Raw genomic sequence first — 26,853 nt, 5'->3', positions numbered from 1 at the left:
CTTCAAAATTAAAATAACTTGAGTACAAAATGGATACCCGTTGGGCTCACTTCCTCCACCTCTATCACTCACCTGAATCTTGACCTACTCAATTCTTCAATTTTATCTCTCTAGCATTGCAAGACCAACAAAAGCTCAGCTGGTTTCTCTTTTTCCCCAAAATTGGCTTCTGCCAGAGCAAAGCCCATATACAGTATTCAGTCCTTGACCTGGACCCAGAATCAAAAAATGGCCCCAGAGAAACAGCAACATTCATAACATCAACCCACCTCTCTATGGATCTCCTGCTCTGAAATCTTCACCCTCTAGTCTTTGTTGCTTTGAATCTTTGGTGCTCTTAAACATCACTTTGTTGTATTTTATTTGGATTTTCTAGCTGTGCTTGGTGAGAGCTTTTTCTGTCACAAATAACTCCACGGCTGAGACTTAAGCGGGTATTGACAGTGGTCTCCAATACAGCACTACATAAGCTGCAAAGTCCACAATAAATTTTGAGACCTGGTAGGAGTTCTCCAACTTGTTCTTTTTCCAGTTGTTCAGAAATTATTTGGTTATTCTTGGCCCTTTGCTCTTGAAAATTAATGTTGTGATAGGCTTATCATTTCCACAGATGATCTTGAGATTTTGGTTGGCATTACATTGAACTTACAGGTTAATTTAAGAAGAATTAACATCTTTATAGCACTGACTATATTAATAAAGATTGTTTATTTGGGTCTTTAAAGGACTTTCAGTTAAGTTTTAAATTTTTCTCAGTAAAGGCTTTACACATAAAATTAGATTCCTTAGTAACATGTATTTGTTGTTTTAAAGTGACATTTTAAAATTATATTTCCTAATTGATTTTCGCTGATTTGAAAAAATCTAAGTTATTTTTATATTAGTCTACTATCCAGGAATCTTACATAATTCTCTTATCAATAGTTTGTTAATAACCTTGGATTTTCTTTCTTTTTTAAAAAATATATTTTTACTGATTTTTAGAGAGAGGAAGGGAGAGTAATAGAGAGCTAGAAACATAGACAAGAAAGAAACATCAATCCGCTGCCTCCTGCATGCTCCCTAGTGGGGATCCACCCCGCAACCCAGGCATGTGCCCTGACCCTGACCTCCAGGTTCATGGGCCCACTGATGCTCAACCACTGAACCACACCGGCTGGATTTTCTTAATGTTCTATATAAAAATACGTTTGTCCTGTCATCTAACCTTTATATCAGTTTTTATTACTAATATTAATAGTCAGTCAATCTTCCAATGCAATGTTGGACATAAGTTGTAATAGCGGACAGCATTCTCCTATTCCTGACTATAAGGACAATGTTTCAACGTTACATATATTGGTTTTTTGGGTTTTTTTAATCCTCACCTGAGGATATTTTTTCTATTGCTTTTCAGAGAGAGTGAGAGAGAGAGAGAGAGAGAAAGAGAGAGAGAGAAACATACATGTGAGAGAGACACATCGATTGGTTGCCTCCAGCACACATCCCGGCTAGGGCCAGGGATCAAGCCTGCAACCAAGATAACTGCCCTTGGTGGGAATTGAACCAGGGATCTTTAGTCCATGGGCCGATGCTCTGACCACTGAACCAAACCGGCCAGGGCTAGATTGTTTTTAATTAATCCTCACTGCCAGATTATGGTAGTTTTCTCTTTCTTTATTTTGCTAAGAGCTTTTATCTTGAATAAATGTTTAATTTTACCATATTTTTTTCTGCATCTCTTGAAATGATCCCCAATTTTTTCCCTTTATGTTGTAAACTTCATCAAAGGATTTCTTTCTTTTTTCTTTTTGGAAACTGTTTTGGAAGTATTACTTTGTAAGTTTAATTTTTTAAAAGTTTATTTGTGCTCTCAATTCCTCTTTGAATAAATACATTTAAAAAAATACTGGTCCAGACCGGCCAGTGTTGCTCAGTGATTGAGCATCAACCCATGCACCAGGAGGTCCCCAGTTCGATTCCTAGTCAGGGCACATGCCCGGGGTTGATTCCCCAGCAGGGGGCATGCAGGAGGCAGCCGATGGATGTTGATGTTTCTCTTTCATTGATGTTTCTCTCTCTTCCTCACCCTTCTTCTCTCTCTAAAATCAACCATTTCAGTAATATTTTAAAATTATTGTAAAGAGAGACATGGTGGTTTTAAATTTATTATTATTATTTTTTTAAACATTAATATACTTTTATTGGGTATAAAGTCGATTTTCAGATTTTTCTATTTATCCCAAAGAATGCACTTTGTTCATAGTTCACCTGTTCACCTGTTCCCATCAAGGATCTCACACATTGTAATTAGTTGTCATGTTTCTTTCTCTTTTTTTTTTAGTTTATCTTTATTGTTGGTATTATAATGTTCTCTTTTTCCCCCTTCCCCCTGCAACCCTCCCCCCCAGGCCTTCACAACATTATTGTCTGTATCCATGGGTTATGCATATATGCATATAAGTTAAGTTAATCTCTCCCCACCCACCCACCCCTGCCTTCCCTCTGAGATCTTCAGTCTGTTCTATGCTTCTATGTCTCTGGATCTATTTTGTTCATCAGTTTATTTTGTTCCTTAGATTCCACATATGAGTAAGATCATGTGATACTTGTCTTTCTCTGTCTGGCTTATTTCGCTTAGCATAATACTCTTCAGGTCCTACCATGCTGTGTCAAAGGGTAAAGGATCCTTCATTTTTACAGCTGCATAGTATTCCATGGAGTAAATGTCTGAGAAGCTCCTTGACATGATTTCAATCTTCTTGAGCTCCTTGACATGATTTCGGTCTTCTTGAGCTTATAGATACTTGTTTTGTGTTCTAACATGTGGTCTATCTTTGAAAATGTCCTACGTGCACTTGAAGAGAAAGCCTATTCTGCAGCTTTGCGGTGAAATGTTCTGTAAATGTTAATTAAATCCATCTGATCTAGTGTGTCCTTTAGAATCACTGTTTCCTTGTTGATTTTTTGTATGGAAGATCTATCCAGTAAAGTCAGTGGAGTGTTAAATTCCCCTACTGTGACTGTATTGCTGTCAATCTCTCCTTTAAAGTCCTCCAGAAGTTTTTGTTGTTATTGTTGTTTTCCAGTGTGTGTGAGTCTGAACCATCTGGGTCCAGAAGCAATTCAGGCAAAGACTTAAAGCACCCAGAGGCCATTATTCAGTCTCTTAATGAGCCTCAGGCTATAAAAATTCCACAGGGTAGGGCAAAAGGTTTTCCAGCAGGGGGGGGCAATTGCCCCCTCCCCCCCAGGCAAAAGCTGCTTGGAAGGTAAATGTCTGCCTGAGAAAAATGTCCTCTGTGGTATGGAGGAATGACTCAGCACAGGAATCCAGATGGTTGCCCTCTAAGCTGTATCTTTAGAGACTGCAACCCTGGATTCTCCTCTCTCAGCTCTAGTCCACTCTGCCCTCCCTCTGCCAGAGCCCTAGGTGAGTGGCTCCCTTGAATCCAATTTCAAATCCTACCGCCTAGAGCATATGAATCACACTTTTTTGATGGCCCAAAGCACTTCTTTCTGCACCAGATGGGTAGTGTATAGTTATGTTCAAGATGCTGACACTGAGTTGTTTTACCATCATTTTTCCAATTGTTCCCTAATCATTATCAAGTGCTTATTTTTATGTTCCAGGTATTGGGCTCATTCATTGGTCTAGGAGTTGCCCTGATATTTTTCTCTTACCCCCACGACTAATCTATCAAGTGGCCTGAGAGATTCTTCCAAACTGTGTGTTGTTCCCAGCCACTTTTCCACTCCTCTGTCTCCTGTCTGGACTTCCAAAATAGTCTTCTCACCGGCCTCCCACTCCCATTCCTACCCCCATGCTTCCGTTCTCCATGAAATATCTGGTTTTTATTTTTTTAAATATTTTATCACATCCTGTTTCCTCTCTCATTTTTGTTTTATTGTTTCCTTTGTTCTTATTTTTTAAACCACTTTACTGAGGTATGATTGACATACAAAAAGCTGTACATATATCTAATGAATACAACTTAACCAATCAGATTTATACTTACATATATAGGTACTGGTAGTTAAGTTATGGCCTGGAGATCCAATTTTAAACTCTTCTTTGATTCCTATAATAAATCAAAATTAGTCATGAGGTTTCTTTTATAGGTGGCTTGATTCTTGTTAACATTTTCCTTACAGTTTTTCTGTTTAATTTTAGAATTATAATTGGCCTGAAATTTTCCTTCTTCATTTCTCATATGGTTTTGACTTCCAGGTTGAAGTAGCCTCATAAAAGAAATTTAAAGTTGGGAGCATTACCTCTTTTAATATTTTGGTTACAGTTTGTGTAAGATTCTGATTATTTTTTTTAATGTTTGAGAGTTTTTTGTAAAACAATTTTGTTCTGGGTTGTGTGAGTTTGTACATTTCAAATTATTGATTTAGTTCCTTTAAGTATTATGTGATATTAAGGTCTAAGAACAAAATTAGCAAATGTATGTTTTATACAGGTTTTAATGAAATTCTCTTATATTTTTATCACTGCTCTATCTGTTATGTTCCAATTAAATAAGTCCTGTGAATTCTGATTTGTGTTTTTCTCTTTTTTGTTGATCAGTTTCTATGAAAGCCAACTTTTAGTTTGTTGTATTCCTTTTTGAGAGATAGGACATATAGCTTAATGGGTAAATGTATAGGCCTTGGAGTGAAATGTGCTCAACTGAGGAGGTGATTCAGAGAATTTAAGTATCATACAAAGTCATTTGAGCCCAAAATAAAGTGAGTTCTCAATAAATTTTAGTTATTATCTTAATTTAGTTCCTCATTATTTTCTATCTTTTGACCTAGTTAATTTCTTTCAGAGCACTAATCACTCTCTGAAATGATCATTTTTACTCATTTTTATTTATTTAGTCCATTTTAAAATTGATAGATTTTCTTTCCTTATTTTTCTGTAAGGAGAACTTTATTTTTGTTCCAATAACCATTATATCCAAAAGTTGGAATCATGCTCAATACACAACAGGTACTCAAAAAAGTGAATAAATGATAAAAATAAAATAAATGAATTCCTAACAAATAGCAGATTACTGATAGGATGGTCAACAGAGGAGAATAATTTGATGGGGGAAAGACAGAGAGCAAAATTTGGAGCAAGGGCCACTGCAGAAATGAGTGAGATATTTGATGGAAGGCTCTGGGTACCCAAAACTCAACATGAAGGACTACCTTTTTCAGATATTTATATTTGACAGAGTGTCAAATATAAAGTTATATAGTTTTGTCTATGTTTGGCTTTTGTGCCTTCAATGCTAGAAATATTTGTGGAAATTACATTGTTTTCAGAGAACATCATACAGATTTTTAAGTACAATGGGATTTTGGGAGGAAGCTTTCATTTTTTTACGTTAGAAAGCCAAATTTTGTTTCCTAAATTGATTATCTTATTCTAAAAGCCAGAAAAGCAAGTGAATGCTTTTTAATTTTATATTATTTTTTCTATTTTAGAAAATAAAGAACTTGATGCAATTAAAAGTACGTATAAAACTATTTGAGTATTGATTTCATTACTTCGTTCCCTTGAAACTAAATTGAGCTCTTAACTGTTGTGTTTTATTCACAGAATATCCAAATTGGAATCCAAACGGGAAAGCACCACAGCAGACAGCATGTAATTTATTGTGCCTAGTTTATGCTCTTCTGAGAATGTTTTAATTTTTACTTACGTACAATAAATTTACTCTCACACATGAAAATAAAGTAACAATTTATGGCAAAATGTTAGTCTCATCAATTTAATTATTAAAATTTCTACACTCTTATCATCTAAATTTAATGTCTGTTTTTAATTCAAAAGATGTACAGTATTGCAGTATAGAAGAAGGGCAGTAGTAAAAAAAAATCTTTCCAGTTATCTTTTTTTTAATCCTCACCCAAGGATACGTTTATTGATTTTAGAGAGAGAAGAAGGGGGGGAGAGAGAGAAACATTTATGTGAGAGAGAAACACTGACTGGTTATCTCCTGTATGAGCCCCAACCCGAGACTGAATCCACAACCTAGGTATGTGCCCTGATCAGGAATTGAACCTACAACCTTTTGGTGTATGGAACAGTGCTCCAACCAACTGAGCCACCTGGCCAGGGCTCAGATTACTTACTTATTTACTTACTTACTTACTCATTCATTCATTCATTCATTCATTCATTCATTCATTCATTCATTCATTCATTCAAAAAAACTATGTCTTTATTGATTTCAGAGAGAGGAAGGCAGAGGGAGAGAGAGAGAGAAACATCAGTGATGAGAGAGTCATTGATTGGTTGCCTCCTGCACGTTCCCTCCTGGGGATCAAGCCTGGAACCCAGGCATGTGCCCTCACCAGGAATCGAACTACGATCTCCTGAATCATAGGTGGATGCTCAATCACTGAGCTACACCGGCCAGGTAAGATTTTTTTTTTTTAATTACAATTTTACATGTATCAAGAGTCCCATTCTCTAATTTAGAAATTGTCATTTTAGTTACAATAGACCTAAAGAACTAAACATATGCTTCACATATAATTTATATAATCCTCTCAATAATTGTATGAGGTAAATTATATTAATTTTTATTTCTTGAATTATCAGTAGACTTAAACATTTTCATAACTGCACACAGATTTGCAAATATATTTTTTGAGAGTTATTAAATTAGTCTGGGGGAATGCTGTCCTTTTAAGGAAGATTTCTAGGAGTTGTTGCATACATATTACCATACTAAATAAATATTAACCTCAAGAATATAAGAGTAATGTAAATTTAGGAGGTAAAATTTTATATAACTATTCCCAGGTTTATACTTGATTTTACCATTTTGACTTTGGGGTAGCAGCAAACTGTTGGTTAGTTCCTGAGAACCCTTCGACCACCTTATTTTGGCTTTTTTTTTGGGGGGGGGGTCTCTTTTCACCTCCATCATTCATTTTTCTAATGGTGCTGTTCATTTTCTCAGAAATTTTAAATTATTCTTAAATGTGCATTAATGGAACATCAGTGATTTTAATCCCTTGACATTTATGTACCAAATATCTTTCTCAGTTATCCTCTATTTATATTTTAATGAAGTAAAGGTCATCTTTCCACTTTTTCTCACTTTATCTACCTGAAAAATGGACATAATAATATCTGTTTCTTAAGGATTTTTTTCTTTTTTAAATGAGCAGACAAGCATTTAAAACAGCACAGGATAGTGGTGATGGTTATACAGCACTGTGAATGTAACTGCCACTGAATTTTACACTAAATATGGTTAAAATGGTAAATTTTGTTATGTATATTTTACCACAGTAAAAAAAATAAAATAGCACCTGATACATAGTAAGGATTCTTGAAATAAATATGGCATTTACTACTCTGTACTATAATAGTTCGATGAATTATCTATAACACCTTTAACTAAAAGCTTCATGTGAATAGATACATCTAGTGTGTTCAGCATTTGTAGCTCTGACACAAAGGAGGTCCTAAAGAAATACTTGTCGAGTGAGGTGTCTAGCAATGGAATAGGCAGCCTGAGAGATGGTGACTTCCTTGTTAGTGTAATTATTTTAGCAGAGGGTAGAATAATCACCTATCAGTGATGTGTCAGAATATGTCTAATACGTGACAGGACTAGTAAAACTGTCTAAATTTCTTTGTAATCTATGGTTGCATTATTCTGTTTATCTCCTGCTTTACTATGGAAATTTTCATAATCTAACAACAGTACCAGCATAATAAAGGAATTTCACCTTTCAGCACTTGCCATCTTCACCCCTAAAATAGGCTCTGGTCATAGTAAAATACTCTTAGCCTTTTCCGGTCTTCTGGCATATGTATTACATGCCTCTTCCTTTATTTCAAATACACTCTTTCACCTACCTGTGTTCTTTACTTTCTTGGCATCACCACATTCTCTAGAAAGGCTTTGTATTTTTCACATGGTATAAAAGTTACCGATTTGCTAGTTTTCTAAATTGTGAGCTTCTTGGAAGCAGGGTCTGTGTCCTGTCCACCAGTCATTGTCAACCTTCTAAAACATTGCCTGGTAATAAATATTTACTAAACAACTAAAGGAATTAATGAAACCATCTTATGAGATCTATTGCTTTCAAGTGTGTATACCATAGATAATTTTTAAAAGCTCATTTCTTTTCAGATATTTTGGCCAACCAGTTACAATGCTTTCTTTGCAGCAAAATTCAGTCCCGGTGTCAATGATATTGACTATCTCCTTAATGCTATCAAACACAGTATGTTATATGCGAATGGGACCCCCAAAGAAATACGTGCTTTTATTTTATGCCTAGGACTTTACATTCTTCAGAGTAAGTTTTCTAGAGCAAAATGTTAGGAGGGAAAAAGCACAGGCCAAAATCTGCTAGGGCGCTAGTCATTTCTGTCTGAAAGAAGAAATGAAAACAAATATAAGTTCTTACCTACTGTGAGCTGGACGACTTGTCAGAGGAGATGATTATTGATATTCCAGGTTGTCTATAAAGTTCTGGTGAGAGAAAATATGGAAATATTTTAAGCTCATGAGAATTTTATGATCCCTAATTTAACCCCTCCATGTGGAGCTTCCAATCTTCCATTTATTTTACGATCTCCCGCCAAGGATCATTAAAGCACTAAGAGAAAATCTCAACGAAGTCCCCCTTACGGAGGATATTTTTCAGTCCGTGATGAAAATGAAGAGCACGTTCTGCATTAAATTCCCAACTCAAGCCCGGCCGGGCGTGGCTCAGCGGTTGAGCGTCCCCCTAGGATCCTGGCGATCGGGGTTCGATTCCTGGCCTGGGCACATGCCCGGGTTGCGGGCTCGATCAATGACTCTCTCGTCATTGATGTGTGTCTCTCTCTCTCTCCCTCTCCTTTCCTCTCTCTGAAATCAATAAAGATATATTAAAAAAAAAAAAAATTCCCAACTCAACAGGTAAGGGAGTGGAAAAAATAATACTTTTCATCAATACCACAGAAGAATGACCATTTACCCTTGCATAATTAGAAGGTTCCTCAGGCACGTTCATTATACATTCAGCAACCGGCATTTACTGTAGAGGGCTTATTAACAAACGAGGACACATCATTTGGTATCAGACACCAGCCCCGGATAAGATCCGGCCACACGGATTCGCTCAGTGAACCGCCTGCATTCATTTGACTGAAGCCTCCCACGAGTTCCCACGGCCAACAGTCGAGGCCGACTTTCCCCACGGCGCTTCCGTGCCGGCCTAGCTCCGGCTCCGGCTTCCGGCGCCTCTCCGCACGGGGCGGGGCCGACCTCCGCGGCGTCGCCCAGGAGATTGGCAGGTCGCGGGAGGGCCGGCGCGTGCGCACTGGCCTGCCGGCGGCCGGTGGACCATGGAGGCCCCAAGGCCCTCGGCCCCGGGCTGGTCCCCCCGATCGCTCCCCCAGCCGCGAGGGCCCGATCTGAAGCTGTGGCTCTGTGAGTTGTGGCTGCTGCTGCTGACTTCTGGCCTGAGCTCGAGTTTTTTGCCCGACGAAGAGGACGTAGACTTTATCAATGAGTACGTGAACCTCCACAATGAACTGCGAGGCAAAGTCTTGCCCTCAGGGGCTAACTTGCGCTTCATGGTGAGGCCCTGAGGCGGTTGCCCGAACCTCTGACCACCCTCGTCCCGACTCGTCCCCCGGCCTCGCTAAGTCTGGGCCACTGCGCAGAGACTTAAGGGTCGTGGGGAACCGCCCTTTTAGTTTAGGTTTAAAAATGTGTACACGTCAAGTTTATCCACTGAAGAAATTAAAACCACTGTCTTTTGAACAAATACTGATTCCCAAGATTTTGCACAGGGCTGGGACTAGGGTGAGTAGAGGCATTCGCCTGAGATATAAAATTTAAGGAGGCTTCACTTCGAGAAAATGATAGTTCGATGCATTATATATATATTTAAACTTATAAATCAATGCAAAAATATTGATGAAGGCAGTGTCCATTTAAACAACAGGATCCTTGACTTCAATTAGGGAGAGGCAAGTGAGGCACTCTCAGGATGGTGCAAATCAAACGTCAGACCTTGTTTTTATTTAAAATAGTGATTTTTTTCCCATCATGGATGTCTTTAATTTTGTCTTTTAAAAATATTACTTACCTTGATTATTGAGTTTTTTGGTATCCACCCTAAATTTTGCTCCCGAGGGAGTGTCTCAGTCGCCCTGATTTTGCGTTCCCTTAAACGTTTCTTCTTGCTTCTTTCCCATTCCCTCCCTTTCCCCATTTCTGTTTAACGTTTCAGCTGTTCCCTTGTTGCTCCTGATTGCCACTAAAAATGACTGTAAAATGGCCCTGGCCAGTGTGGCTCAGCTGGTTGGGCATAATCCTGTGCACGGGAAGGTTGCTGCTGGATCCCTGGTAGGGGGAACGGCCCAGATGGCAGATTGATGTTGGGCTCTCGCACCAATGTTTCTCTCTCTTATAATACAATTTTTATAGGTTAGGTATTTCTAATCTCTAAATATTATATTTCAAACATAAAGAAAAGTATAGAGAATAATATAGCAGACACTTGTGTACCCTCAATATATATCTTAATATATGAATATTTTAATAGGAATATTAAAACTATAGGGGAAACAGTTTAAAGCCCCAACCTAAATTTTTACCCTTCTCCTCTTTCTAAAAGTTGGTGTGTGTTTTCCCATGGATTTTTGCTAGGATGGAAATATTAACTGTAAATAGAATAGTTCATTGTAATAGTATGGTCTGCTTAGAACTTCTCCTTGAGAGGTTAGAAAATCATACATTTTATTCTCATTTTTTTATTGGTCCTTAACATTTTAATATATGTATAAGTTTACAAAGTCCAAAGTTAATCAACATCTATAACCTCCTTCCAAATATTAAAGAGATCTTACAACAACACAAATCCTAAATCTGTTGCCCGTGTCCTTGCTGTTGTCATCCAGTATTTTTCTTCTACCTTATCATTAAACTAAAAAAATTTTGGGTTTTTTTTTATTGTTGTAAAATATGCACAACATAAAATTTAACAATTTGACCATCTTTTATTGTACAGTTCTGTGGCATTAAGTACATTCACATTGTTGTGCAACATCACCAGCATTCATCTCCAGGACATTTTCGTCTTCCCCAATTGAAACTCTGTACCGATTAAACCCTAACTCCCCATTTCCTTCTTACCTCAGTTTCTGGCTACAGCCATTCTGCTTTCTGACTCTATGAATTTGACTACTCAAAGTACTTCATAGAAGAATCATACAGTATTTCTCTTTGTGACTGGCTTATTTCACTTAGCATAATGTTTTCAAGGTTCATTCATGTTGTAGCATACGTCAGAATTTCTGTCTTTTTAAGGCTGAATAACGTTTCACTTTGTATATATACCACAATTTGTTCATCCATTTATCTGTCAGTGAACACTTGGGTTGCTTTCACCATTGGCTGTTGTGAATAATGCTATGAACATGGGTGTGTACAAATATTTGTTCAATTCCCTGCTTTCACCTCTATTGGATATATACCCAGAAATGGAATTGCAGGAACATATGGAAATTTTGTTTAATTTTTTAAGAATATGTTTTATTGGTCTTAGAGAGAGAGAAAGGGAAAGGGAGAGAGAGAAACATTGACCAGCTGCCTCCTGCATGTCCCCTACTGAGGATTGAGCCCAAAACCCGGGCACGTGTCCCAGTTAGTGCATGGGACAATGCTCAACCAACTGAGCCATACCAGCCAGGGTTCTATGTTTAATTTTTTGAAGAACTGCCATTCTGTTTCCCGTAGTGGCTGCACCATTTCACATTCCCACCAGCAATCCATGAAGCTTGTAATTTCTCCACATCCTTAACAACACTTGTTAATTTCTAGGTATATATATATATATATATACACACACACACACACACACATATATATATCCATTTTAATAGGTATGAAGTGGTATGCCATTATGGTTTTGATTTGCATTTCCCTAATGTATATTTATGTTGAGCATCTTTTCAGGTGCTTATTGGACATTTGTATATCTTCTTTGGGGAAATGTCCATTAAGTCCTTTGCTCAATTTCTGGTCAGGTTTGTTGTTGGTTTTGTTAGTTGAGTTGAAGAAATTCTTTATATATTCTGGATAGTAATCCTTTATCAAATATATAATTTGTAAATGTCTTTTCTCATTCATAGGTTTCCTTTTCATTGTGTTGGTGGTATCCTTTGATGCACAAAAGTTTTTAAATTTGATGAAGTCTATTTTTTATCTCGTTGCCTGTGCTTTTCGTGACCTATCCAAGAAATCATTGCCATATCTAATGAAGCTTTTCCCCCTTTGTTACCAGAGGGCTGGCTGAGTCAGAGAGGGCTCAGCTCTCCCGTCCTCAGCTCCTGTCAGCTTGAGAGAAAGAATTCAGATGAGTGACAGAAAGTAGTGTTGAAGCAAAGCAAGGGAATTTAAGAATACACTTGGCATAAAGCACAAATGGACAACTCAGCTAGTCTGAAGGCCCTCTCCTTTGGGGTTCCCCTCCCCTGGGATCAGAATTAGCATACAGAGCTTCAAGCTCCCCCTTGTCATTGTGGTTTGACTATTGATAATCTTGTTTTGGCAGGTCTTAGGACTGCTTGGGTGTGATAATAACTCCCCTCTCTTGCTTTAGTGTCTATCCCGCCTGACACTTTGTTTACGTCTAAGAATTATAGTTTTAGCCAACAGGTACATAAAATGTGCTCAACAGGACTAATCACCAGAAAAATGCAAATCAAAACCACAATGAGATGTCACCATATACCTATTAGAATAGATATCTTCAAAAAAACAAACAATACCAAGTCTTGATGAGGATATGGAGAAAAAGGAACCCTTGTGAACTGTTGGTAGCAATGTAGCTTTGTGCAGCCACTATGGAAAATATGTTGTATATTGATTTGATATGACTTCAACTCTGCGTATATATGACAAAAATGAAGTGGTTTTAATAGTAAAGTTGTTTTTACTTAAGAGTCAGGTAAGATGTGTCAGATATCATCATTTCATCTGTTGTGCTTGCTAAGCATTTAGGAGATCAGCTGATGAAGGGTGCTGCTGGAGCTTATTGACAAAAACATCTGAAGAGCCCTGACCAGTGTTGCTCAGTGGTTAGAGCTTTGGCCTGTGCACCAAAAGGTCATGGATTCGATACCTGGTCAAGGGCACGTATCTGGGTTGTGGGTTCCCTCCCAGGCCCAGTAGGGGCACATGCAGGAGGCAACCAATAGAAATGTCCCTCTCACATTGATCTCTCTCTCTCTCTCTCTTTCTCTCTCTCTCTTTCTCTTTCTCCACACCCCCCCCCCCCCAATGGAAAGAATATCCTTGGATGAAGATTAATAAAACAAAACAAAAAATCTGAAGAAACAACTATGAAGAGGACATTTAGATTATAAATACTGAGAGTTTATGAGAACTATTTGATAGTTTCAGTCTGGGCAAGGCCACTATTTGCTGACATAAATAGCTCTTTGAGGACCTTTGGGGCATTAGCTGTCACCACAGTAAAGGCTACTCTCTTTCTGGCAGTGGCCTAAGGTGTGCAGTGGCTCTGTGAAGGATATCAGATTGCCCATCAATACAAGTACCATTTTACCCTAGCAACATGCGCTACCAACAAATGACTTTTTCATTTTTGTGCTGGTAACTGGGCATCAGCTCTAGGTTGCCTAAGCTGTGTCTCCTGAGTACCAATTTGTAAAAAGTATACATCAAGTAAATTTGGACTTTATCCCCTTCATCTCCCCTTGCCTGGAACAATAGTGTAAGTAAACTATCATTGCTTTGGAGTATGCTATTTTTTATTGGCTTATGAAGAGACATTATCCTTTATGTTATTGGCTTATGAAATTATTATAATTCCCACAGTGAACCTGTGTTAAATAAAATACTGGCAAAACAAACTCAGTCTCTGAGCATAGTATTGCCACCCAAAACAAAACATAACAGTATGGCAGTTCCTCAAAAATTAAAAATAAAGCTGCCATATGATCCAGCAATTCCAGTTCTGAGTATATACCCAAGGGAAATGAAAACAGGATATCAAAGAGATTACTGCACTGCCATGTTCATTGAGTATTATTTACAATAGCTGAGATAGAGAAACACCCTAAGTGTTCATCATTGGATGAATGGATAAAGAAGATGTGGTGTATATATACAATGGGATATTTTTCAGCCATGAGAAAGAAGGAAATCCTGCCATTTACAGCAACTTGAATATACCTTGAGGTCATTATGCTAAGTGAAATAAGCCAGACAAAGACAAAAGCTGCATGGTATCACTTATATGTGGAATCTAAAAAATAAAAATTAAAAAAAAGTGACTCATAGAAACAGTGGAAAAGAAAGTAGTTTCCAGGGGAGGGGGGTGGGGAAATAGGAAGAGGTTGGTAAAAGGGTGGTGACTATAGTTGATAATACTGTATAATATAATTGAAAAAAATTTTAGCCTGTTTTCAACTGTAATTTTATTCAAGATTGAACAAAGGAGTTTGTAAATATCATAACTTATTTTGCACACTGTCATGGGAAGGAATAAAGTAAAATACTTAAAAACTTGGAGTTAAGAGTTAGACTTTCTGGGTTAAGTTCAGGCTCCACAATTTATTGGTTATAAGTGGCTATAGGTAAACTACTTGTTTGTGTTTTAGGTACTTCCTTTGTGAAACAAAAAATAATAATAATGCATACCTCATAGGGTAATCTGAACACTAAGTGAATAGTGCATAAAAAACAGAATAGTGACTGGTACATAGTAAGTATGTGGTGTATGAACAATGTGCAAAATAAGGCAGTAAAAGGATGGCCCATGGAACATTGTTTGCAAATGAAATACAATCTAAAAGATTATTAATAGTGGAATGGTGACATTTATTATGTGCTATTCATACTATGGAATACTATGTAGAGATTGCAAAAGTTAAGTAGATCTAGTTGTGCTAATATGGAACAATCTCTCTAAGTGAAAACTGCAAGTTATAAGCCAATAATATTATGTATGGTATTATTACAATAGTGCAGGGAAAAGAATCACAAAATACCCAGTTAAAAGATCCACTTGTATCTTTTTTTTAAATATATATATTTTTATTGATTTCAGAGAGAGGTAGGGAGAGAGAGAGAGAAACATCAATGATGAGAGAGTCATTGATCGGCTCCCTCCTGCACACCCCTACTGGAGATCAAACCCACAACCCGGGCATGTGCCCTGACCCGGAATCTAACCTTGATCTCCTGGATCATAGTTCGATGCTCAACCGCTGAGCCACACCTGGCCAGGCTGTATCTTATATATGAATGTGTATGTAAGTGCCTGTTATATAGAGATAGAGAAATACATACATAGCAATTTTGAAACAATAATTACCTTTGGGGAGGGAAGTAGTTCGGGGGATTTCTTAAAGCCTGATTTGTTTATTTTCTATAGTATATATTTTATATTATATATATGTATAATCTATGAAATTAACTGAGAAAATCCTAAGAAAATTTTAGTATTTGTTTTCAGAAATGCTTACTTTCAGATATACTGTAACATTTATACTTAGCATTTTGGTTTTACAACTGTTTTGTTGATTTTTCTATGTGTGCTGTTTTTGTTCATGTCCTTAACTAAACAATGAACTTAATGAAGCTCCAAATAATGACAAAAGTACACATTTGTGTCTATTTCCAGATAGCTGGCCAGGGAACAGCATCTTGTGAAATTTTCTCACGTTTATGGGAACATTATAAGATTTTATATGTTCCTCTTTTACAACATTTACCAACTATGAACCACTATGTGTTAAAATTTTATATATATATATGTACATATGTACATATGTAGATGTACATATATATACCCACACACATACACACACACACATACATAATATCCCAGGTTGTTATCCTAACAGTAAGCAACTAGAGCACAAAATTTATGCTTGACTTCATATTTTATTCCTTACAACACAATATTTTACTTAAAATCAGTGCTCAATAAATAGCTCTTAAATGAATATCTTATATTATTGTATTACTATGAATAAAAGGCATGAGATTAAAAATATATATTCTGAAGAGAGCACATATGAGTATTATACATTTCTGAACAGACTATGTGTAAGAATATTATAATCATTTGCATTATCTAACAATCTGACTTTTTTAATCCTCACCAGAGGATATTTTTTCCATTGCTTTTCAGAGAGGCTGGGAGGGAGGGAGAGAGGGAGAGAGACAGAGATAGAGACAGACAGAGACAGAGAGAGACCGATTGGTTGCCTCTCATACACTCCTCGAATGGGGCTGGGAAATCAAGCCTGCAACCAAGGTATATGTCGTTGGCTGGAATCAAACTCAGGGCCCTTCTGTCCACTGACTGATGCTCTAACCATTGAGCAAAACTGGCTAGGACAACAATCTGACTTTTTAATTACAAATATATGCATAGTCCTTTGTTCCAGGAAATAGCTGTTTCATTTATGACTATATAAAAAAATTTCCCTATAGAAATTCCATAAATAAGACCCATAAGCACAAAGTTAGGATTGTTTTCCTTAAATATTACTATGAGAACTCAAGGAAAATAATTTAGAGCACTCACACACACAAAAAACCTCATCATTATTTTCTTTTCTTTGCTTTTTTGCATTTTTTTCAGACTTGGGATGTAGCTTTGTCACGGACTGCTAGAGCATGGGGAAGAAAATGTGCACTTGCGCCTAATACTCATTTAGAAGAAATAAAAATGGCCCATCCTATATATACTGGTATTGGTGAAAATATATGGGTTGGCCCTGAAAATGAATTTACTGCAAGTATTGCTATCAGAAGTTGGTATGCGGAGAGGAAAATATACCATTTTGCAAATGACAGTTGCTCTGGTGACTGTTCTCATTATTTACAGGTATCTAATTTTTATATTATTAATTTAATAGACTCCTTAATTGCTTTACTATGAAGTTTTTATTGATTGTTTCAATTTTATAAATAAATTCAAATGGTAAAATTATTACTTCTAATAGAATCAAAATTCTATTTAGTCTTAGATCTTCAAAATTTCTGTAATTACCTCTGTTATGTGAACCATACAATTAAAACATTCTTTTAAATATAGGAAATCTAACCTTCATAACCAAAGATAAAAGGTACTTGTCTAAAAATAATCTTTACTGGAAAAGGAAGTAAGAAACCAGAAAATAAAGATTATTTATCAATTATTAACTATAAACATAAGTAAAAGGTTTGATATTTTTTGCACAGATCAGTACACATACTACTATATAACTAATTGGTTAAAATATTTTAAATGCAAATTAATAGTATTATTTCCCTACCTCATGTCTAATAATCTACCCTTATACTTTATACTCTACTCTTATACTTTATACCACCAAAATACTGAACCACTTATTTCCTACACATACATTTATTATTTCACATATCACATCTAGATGTTTAATAATCATCTAGATGTGATACTACACTAAGGGCAAGGATCTTGTCTTCTCATCTCTTTATTCTCAACACAGCAACCCGATATTATTCAGGTCTTCAATAAATATTTGTATCAGGGATCAATAATTTATTAAATGAACTTCCAAACATATTTAAAATATGATTATTTTTCTATCAGTAAACTCTGATGTCATGTTTTATGTACAACTTAAAATCTTGGAATTTTTTCATGTTGAGTCTCATATCTTTCTCTTTCATCAAATGAATCATGTTTCAAAAAATGTTTATTTTTCTTCTAGAAAGTTATAGTGGTTCTTTATTGTCTTATTTGTATCAAAGCTAGTCTCCTTAATATAACTTCATACTCTCTGTAAACTAACAAATTCTACTCCCTGACCTACTCTTCTATATTTTGTATTCCTTAATTCCCGTATCTTAGACATTTCTATTTCCTGTATTTACCCTAACTCTAATTAACTGTTGCAGACATTCTATTCTCTATTCTTTATATGCATCACTCTATTTCTTTAAGAATCACACTTGTAAAACCACTAAGGCTTGGGAAAAAACAGAAATGGTTCCCCTCTCTCCCACAGAAGTTAACAAAACAAGTACTTTTTTGTCACTTGAAAGTATTAGAAATATTGAAATCATACAGAGAATTTCTGGAATATCTTTAAGTATTCTCATATTTTTACTCCAATTTAACACCTGCTTTTTCTTTTCTAAGAACAAGATCCTTTATTCATTTTTTAAATGAAAGGCCCAGATTCTATTTTATAATGCAATTTCTTCCACAAAAGAAAAGTCCAGTAGCACTCAATTACTCTCTATACTTGTATCACTTTTCCTTCCCTTCTGTAATCTTAGTGTCTCTCTTTTTCTTCCTTCTATTTACAAATTTTATTCTTTCAAAACTTTTCTCCTCTCTTTCCCTCTTCCTCTCTTTCAATAATGTAGAACTCTCAGATTCAACAAGAGGATGAACATTGAAAGGTGGGCATTTCTTTGGCTCAAGAGCATTATTTTGGATCAGTGGTTCTCAAACTATTTATTCTAAGAATACTTATTGGTAGAATCTATTAAAGTATTTCTCTAAATACAGTGTTGCAAATGCTTCCCTAAAACCATGATAATTCTCTACCTGCACCCAAATGAAGAATAATTCATATTTCTTCAATCATTTAGTTAAAGATTCTATGTGAGTTGAATATATTATTGTTTATAATATAGTAGAATAAATGTTTAGAATTAAATTTCATGTTTTCCTTGAAAATTTTATTTTAGCTTGTTTGGGACAAGTCTTTCAAAGTTGGTTGTGCTGTTACTCCATGTCCAAGAATTGGACGTATTAGATTTGCAGCAATTTTCATATGCAACTATGCACCAGGGTAAGTTACTTCAAATTTTAAAAAGAATATAAAAATAAATAAGTGGGGAATTTTTTCATTTAAGTTTTCCTAGTTTTCAATATATTCTCATAAATGTCTTTGTGAACTATAAAAAATTAAATATACGCTATTCAAGACTTTATATTGAAATATTTTAAATTCCATAATGAATCAATAAGTCATAATTTGGACATATTAATATTATATATAGACCAGCCACGTATAGGTTCTTAAATGAATTTTAACTTTAGTATTATTTCACAATATCTAGCCTAATTAGCATGGGATTTAAATTATTTTCCAAAATAGTTTATTGCCGTAATATAACAAAAGCCAAAAGAAAATAAAGTTATGTGTGTTGAAATGTATATTGTATGAATTATTTCAGGAGTACATTAGCTTTGTAACGTGAAGGACACTTTTAATTGCCTATTATCTGAAAGTCGCATTATTAATTGGGGCTGATCTCATACATATAAGGAATTGAAATATCTCAGAGATGGAAGAGTACTTCAGAAATCTCCTAGTCAAGCTACCCGTATAAAATTCTAATTCTTTCTGTCTTACCATGTAATTATTTACTCTATACCAGAATACCTTCTTATGACGGGAAATAACAACCTTCCAAAATAGCCTCCATCTCTGGAGAGCTCTGTTGGAAAGTCTCAAGTTTTCTTACAGGTCAATATGATTCTATAAGTAATGTTATTAAAAAGACCAACTAAGTGAGAAAATATCTTAATCAACATGTCAGGTAAACAGTAGAAAATGATTACATTCAAGGGTTGAAAAGGAATTCTTGCCAAATAAAATGCTTCTGGGACTAAAACAAACAGAAAAATAAAACACATTAATTACTGATTACTGATTGTGTTCACCTAGATAGGGAAAACAACAGAACTGTGATGTAAGTCAAATTAGACTCAGAAAGCCCCAAACTTTTCTTACTTTAAACATAGTCATGCAGGAGTAGAGTCAGAGGAATGGAAGCATGAGAGAGCCCCTTGACCTCGACCCCTGAAATTTCAACAAGTTAACCAACTATAATTCAACAAAGAATTCCCTACTCAATACAGAGGCATGCCTGAGAGACCTGCAAATTGAAACATAGACGAGAAGGGATGAGAGCTCAGAGAACCCTCAGATGTAGCCCTGCAGCCAGGAGCTCAGGGCACGGCTGGGAGAAGGGAGGAGCTGGCAGCTTCCTTTAGATGGCAGGAACAGATTGCTGCAGGGGGGCAGTCCAGCAGGGCAAGCTGAGCAAACAGGAACTGAGCCATCAGACACCTGACAGAGCTCAGGATTCTGCTGCAGGCTGCTGTCCACTGTCTGGTGGGAGGTGTTTCTGACAAAGAAACGGAACCATGGAGTCCTGCCACCACGTGGACTCCCAAGACTCACTTCCCATTGCCCTTGGTGTCGGGTCGAGGAATATTGTAGCTGTAAACCAAGAGCTATTGCAGTGGAACCACTGTTTCCCTCTGTGACTGATCCCTAGGTTTGGTGCTTGGGGTTAGACCCCATGGAGGTCCGGGGTTGCCATTATGGTGAGAGCAAAACAAACCCCACCCCAAGAAGCATGACTGTACTGCCTTACGGAAGCCCTGGAGGTCAAGTCTGGGAGATCACAGAGGTAAAAAAATCTTGCAATTCAGGACCATCTACTGGAAAATAGTAGAAAGACCTCTTCAGAAAATGCTGCTATGGAAGGCATATTCATGCCTAGACAAAGGAGAGAAGCAAATACCATGAATAGCCATGGTAGCAAGGATGATCAGAAAGAAAATGAAAAATTCCCAGAAAGCAAGCTGGAATATATGGAAATATGTGATAAAAGTGACAGAGATTTCAAGATTGCAGTTCTGAAAATAATGAGATGCAAGAAAATACAGACAAACAATTCAGTGCACTCAGAACTGTGCCAAATAACATAATTTAATCATGGAATCATGCCCATCATATTCACTGTTCTGGGATTTATGCGAGGCATGTATACCAGGGGTGGGAGATCTTGTAGTCAATCTTAGAATTCTGCCTATCATAGCATAGAAATTATGAGAATGGGTCAGTTGTTGGATATATTATGAAGATGAAGCTAATAATACCAGTTGAAGAATTTGACTTTAGGGGGTAAGTAGAATAGAATAATCTAGAATGATACCTATTATTATGTCTTTAGTTTGAACAACTGGGTAAATGATGATACCATTAGCTTAGGGAAGATCAGGAGATGTGTTTTATGTTTGTAGACATTAGGTAGAAATATTAACATGGGAACTGTAAATGAATTATGAAAAGAAACTAGCTATATAGATGTCTGGGATAAGTTTCTATTCTGGAGTAAAGGCCCTGAGGTAGAAATGAGTCACGGTTCTAAAAGAATCACCTTACCAGTGAGTGAATATGAAGACTTAATTTAAGAGCTAAGTCTTAGAGCACTACAATATTTCAACCACAGGCAAAGGAACTAGCAAAGGAGAAAGAACAGATGCTAACAAGATAAGAGGGAAACCAGGAGGCTGAGGCAGGGCTGTTGCTCTGGCTTTGGGCCCTAGGCCTCCCAACGGGCATCTGAGCCTTGCCCGCCTGGCTGCTGCCCATTCTCCCAGCACGGTGCCCCTGGGTATCTGGGCGATCCCTGGGCAGCAGCAACGGCCAAGATGACAGATTATTATGGGGGGCAGTGCTAGGAGCTGGAGGCGCAGGAGTCTATCTACCCCTACTCCTTTATAGTATCAGAAAATCCTCCCAGCTTCACCATTACTGTGACCACTGAGGCTAAAGAAAATGATGAAACTCTCTGGACCACCCTCTAGTTTTGTGTAGTGAAAAATACCCAGATGAAGTCCCCCTTTATGAAATGTTCTCACAGGAAAATCTAGAAGGTAATGATATCTCAGGTATTTTAAAATTAGCATCACAGTCAGAGGAAAACCTTAGTATGGTGATAACCTTTAGTGGCAGCTGTGCAAGAAAAATTAAATGAAATAGTGGATCAAATAAAAACTAGAAGAGAAGAAGATGAAAACAAGAAGAAAAAGAAGCAGAAAAAGCTGAAAAGCAATTTTTTCACGGCACTCCTGTTACAATTGAGAATTCCTTAAACTGGAAAGCTAAGTTTGATGTAGAACTCTTGGACATTAAAAAGAAATGAATGAAAGAATAACAAGCAGAAAAAAAAATAAACTTAGAGGGAAACAGCTATTTAAAACAGATCATAATGTTGACACATCTGATATCTAGGTTTGGAGTATGCTGGGGACAGTGTGGAGGTAGACAATCTTTGTTCCAGGAAATGGATGACTTGGAGCCAGAAGAGGATGGGCATGATCCAGACTTTAAGCCTGCTGAGCCAGAGTGACTTGACTGATTAGTGAACCACCTCAGTCTGCAGGGAGGCTTGACTGCCACAGTATCTCTAGCTATGATGAGAGGGTGTTGCTTTTCCTTTCTTTTTTCCTAAGAAAAAATAATTTTCAGGAGAATAGTCTTCTGATAGCTTTCATCATTGAGTTTAATAAACTGATTTTAAAATTTTAACAACAAAAAGATGAGAGGGAAACCAAAACAATGCTGATAAGAATACTTAGAAGCCAAGTGAAGAACATAAGCCAGGATGCACAAACCAGTTAACTACATGAGATGCTCCTGAAAGAATGAAAAAATGAGGAAGAAGAGATGACAATTCCATCTGATAAGGTGAAGGGGTAAAAGTACTTGCTGATCTTAATAACAGTAGTGAATGTAGCCATATCCCATAACTATAGTGATAAGATGAAGCTACTTGTTGTTAGGATTAATTACTCTTCTTTCCACCCACCTGCCTTACAGGCTTCTTTATCTTGAAATTTCTATCCCTTATGTTTCCTTTTATACAAATATTGTCAAGTCTACCTGTGAGGGATCTAGGTTGGAAAACATATTATTCAACTTATTCAAGTTTTATTTGGTATCTACTCAAAACAGGCAGTCATGGCTATTTTTCTTAAGAGTAGTTCGTAGAAAATAAAACCATCACAGTATTATGAAATACTGGATAGAGAGAGTGGAAGGGAGAGAGAGGGAGAGAGAAACATTGATGTGAGAGAGACACATCTATTGGTTGCCTCCTGCAGGTGCTCCAACCTGGAGCTGAGCCTGCAACTGAGGTACATGACCTTAGCTGGAATAAACCTGGGACCCTGCAGTCCATGGGCCGACACTCTAACCACTGAGCCAAATTGGCTAGGGCTAGAAATGAAAATAAGAGAGCTGAATTAAAAATTACAGTGTGTAGTGGACTGAATGATGGCCCCCAAAAAACATATCCAGGCCCTAAATCACAGAATCTGTGAATATTAACTTATATGGCAAGAGTATATATTGCTTTACATGGCAAAAAACAAACAAATAAACAAAAAAAACACAAAAAACCTTGATTAAGATGAGGATCTTGAGAGGAGGATCTTATCCTGGTTTATTTGGCTGGGCTCAAAATGCGATTGCATGCATCCTTGTAAAAGATGCATCACTAGACACAGAAGAGGAGGAGGCAATGTGACCATGGAGGCAGACTTTGGAGTGAAATATCCACAAACCAAGGAACTCCTGAAGCCACCAGAAGCTGGGAGAATCAAAGAATTCTCTCTGTAAGCCTTTAGAGGAAGTACAGTCCTGCCAACACCTTGATTTTTTACTTCAGGCCTCCAGAACTGAGAGAATAAATGTTTTTTGTTTTAAATCACCCAGTTTGTGGTAATTTGTTAAAGTAGCTACAGCAAACTAATATAGAATGGAAGAATAAAACACATTTTTCCGTAGAGAAAATACAAGTCAATGACAAATGACAATCTTGAAAAATTATCTCAGAACACAAAGATGGAGAATAGAAATCAAAATACATATGAAAAAAGAAATATGTAGGCGATATATCTATAAATTGATGTTCCTAAAGAACAGAGAATAATAAATGGAAATAATAATCAAAGAAAATAAAATGTTTCTAATCTATAAAGATACCCATATAAAGATTAAGATAAGTCATAACTGTATCAGAAAAAGTGAACTGAAACAGTATTTTCATATATCATTTTCTAGTGATTACTTTTAAATTTCAAAGATAAGAAGGGTGGCACATGTAGGGCAGCTTGATTGCTCTTCATGTGTAATCAACCTCAAAGATGAAGACTCATACATTTCTAAGCAAAATAAAACAAAGAAATACAAAACAGTATTGATTAGCTTAGCCTTGAACTTAGATGTTGGAGAAGATACAATGAAAGATGACCATGAGAATTTAAGCGTAAGTGAGAGATAATTTTATTAACTGATCTAGGAAAATATATAGTGTGGAGGGAAAATTGAACAAGAATTTTATTTTTAGACATGTTGCATCTGCAGGTGATAGCAGATGTAATTAAACATAACTTTGTAGTAGGTGCACCAAACACTGACCAGGCAATAGAATTCCACATTTTTTGCATGATGTCTATTATGAAAACAATTGTGGTCTGTTGGGAAAGAAATATGTTTTTTTAAAGCAGTATTAACCAAATACACATATATCTATATTTTAGATAGAAAGAAGCTGTTGTAAAAGCAGGTATGAAATCATCAGGCGATTAGCCTGGATACAGATTCAAAAACAGTCAGTTTAGATATATAGAAGATGTGTATTCCAGGAGAAAAGAGTGTAGGGAAGGAAAGAGATCTGGGATTTAGGAAAATGAATTGAACTTAAGACTGGACTCTTAAAAGAAATAAATCATAATGTCCAAAAATATCTAGCAAAGGAAATTTTATTTAATAGTTAAGGAAATACAGTCTGGCAGGTGGTACTATTTTCTTTACTTCATGAAAAGACAGCTAGAATATATTTTCCAGCCTCCCTGCTCGCTAGATCCAGGGGATCTATGTGGTGGAGGATTCAGATACCCTAGAGGGTGGCAGAGCCATAAGATGAAATGAGCCAGTGCACCATAATGACTGCATGGAGGAAACTTCTCCTCCACCACTGCCAACACCCATGTACAATTAAATGAATTCTGCCTTCCATAGCATGGAAATGGCAAGAAAAGGTCAGATTCGGGATATAATTTGAAGACTGAGCTAATTATACCTGCTGATAGATTTAACTTTAGGGGTAAATGGAATAGAATAATCAAGGATGATGCCTGTGTGTTTAGTCTGAGCAACTGGATGAATGGTGATTCCATTAAATCACATAAGGAAGATTTACAGAGGAGCAGAGCTTGGGGAAAGATCAAGTGTTCTGTTTCAGACACATTAGATGGAGGAAAAAAAAGGGGGGAAATGTAAATGATCCGTGAGAAAGAGGTAGTCAGATGAAGTTCTAGGATAGGTTTCTAAGCAGGAGTGGGAACTACAGGAATAAAGGCCCTGGTGCAGAAATGAGTCCTGAATGAGATTGCCTTGTGAGAAGGGAAGTATGGAAAACAGAACAGAGGAGACCTAAGAACTGAGCCTAACATCACTAAAATAGTTCAACTTCAGGCAAAGGAGCTGGCTAGTGAGGTAAGAGGGGAGCTAGAATTATGCTGGCAGATTTTTAAAATGACATTTAAACTTATTTTCTCATCAGTCTCTTTTTATTATATATGAGGTTGCTCTCTTTCCATGCTTTTCTGCAAACATAGTAATTTATGACTTGAAGATACATCAGATTGTAATCATTTAAACATTTTGAAAAGCAGTCTAAATACATAAAATGCAAACAATGCATGTAACTCATTTGAAGTAATGACAATATGAAGAGCTATGACAAATTCACAAATGCACAATGACAACAGTGTCACATTCACTACCTAGCCAATTGTAATTTTAAGACATCAATATTAAGATGTATCTTGATTTCAGAGATGTTGAAATATGAAAAGGCATGCACCTTAAAATTATGAAATGTAGTATATAAGTGAAAGAAAAGATTTACAAAACAACATGCATCCTTACTATGTACAATCAAATAAAAACATGTTATATAAGATAACATTCTATTCACAGTTAAGTGCAACATTCTAATCTACCTCATATTTTAAAATATTGGTTGAAAAGCCCTAAATCTGATTTCATGACCTATTAATATTCATGACTTGCATTTTGAAAAATAATGCCAATTTACAATACTCTATATAGATGTTTGGCAATGAAAAGAAAGAATGGGGTAGGTATGTAGAGCTGAATGAAATCAATTTTTTATAACTTTGGTTGCTAATGCATTTTTATAGGCTAAAGAAAGCCATCAATAAATAGGGAGTGATAGAATATATTAGAGCATATAAGGGATGGGGAAGAATTTAGAGAGCAAGTTCTGCCTGGAAAAAGGCAGGAGGAGAGAACTAGAAGAGAAAATGTAGAGAAATTCTTAATAGTGAAATTTTTCTTCCTTTCTTATATAATGTGGCTCTTGGGGTTTAATGTATTTTATTGATCTTGCAAAGGATTTGTGGATTTATTTATCCTTTCTCATTCTTTTGTTTATTTTCTGTTTCATTATTTTGAGACATTCAATCTTCCAAGTGTTTTTAGGGGGAGGGGTTGTTATATGTTGCTGTGTCTGTTAAGATACACAACATTCCTTTATCTGTAATCCTACTTAAGATTGAGCATATTTACAGCTATATATTTTCTCAGATTACAATTTTTGCTGGACCTTAGAATCTCATATGATACAGCCTCTTTCTTGTTGCTTTCTATGGGTTATAATTTTAGTTCATTTTAATAAAATATATTTAATACTTGACACATATTCATGATAGAAAATTCAAAGGTATCAAGGAGAAAGTAATGTTTCCATCCCTGTCTTCTAGTTACCCTCCCCAATATTTTATACTAAAAGACATATTCTGTGCTTATCCAAGAGTATACCAGTCTGTGTGTGTGTGTGTGTGTGTGTGTGTGTGTGTGTGTGTGTTCATAATTCAAATAGGAGCATACCACACTTCTTGTGGTGTTCTTTAATTGTTTTTACTTAATAATATAACTGGAAGTTTCCAGATACTTTTTAATAGTTCCACAGTGGTGTTTTTTTAATGGATGTGCAAACGTTTATTTAAGTAATGTTCCTT

The 26,853-nt window shown here is 36.3% G+C and overlaps 1 protein-coding gene and 1 pseudogene across 2 annotated transcripts in view; both read left to right on the top strand.

Moving 5' to 3' along the window:
- Positions 1-9,319: 9,319 nt before the first annotated feature.
- The window catches only part of GLIPR1L2 (GLIPR1 like 2), a gene marked incomplete at both ends in the record, with an annotated part of 40,507 nt that continues 22,973 nt past the window's right edge, over positions 9,320-26,853 (top strand). Inside the window, 3 exons of the mRNA XM_081127767.1 lie at positions 9,320-9,553; positions 16,603-16,848; positions 18,687-18,790. Of these exons, the coding sequence (XP_080983893.1) occupies positions 9,320-9,553; positions 16,603-16,848; positions 18,687-18,790 (584 nt within the window). The remainder of the gene's footprint in view (positions 9,554-16,602; positions 16,849-18,686; positions 18,791-26,853) is intronic.
- On the top strand, positions 21,451-22,151 carry LOC308553363 (RWD domain-containing protein 1 pseudogene; annotated as a pseudogene). The gene has a single exon. The product of its transcript is annotated as an RWD domain-containing protein 1 pseudogene (transcript).

This window comes from Miniopterus schreibersii (assembly GCF_964146895.1).
Source record: "Miniopterus schreibersii genome assembly, chromosome: 2".
NCBI classification, from domain to species: domain Eukaryota; kingdom Metazoa; phylum Chordata; class Mammalia; order Chiroptera; family Miniopteridae; genus Miniopterus; species Miniopterus schreibersii.
Note: the sequence above shows the minus strand (reverse complement) of the source record. Positions and strands in the feature narration are given on the sequence as shown.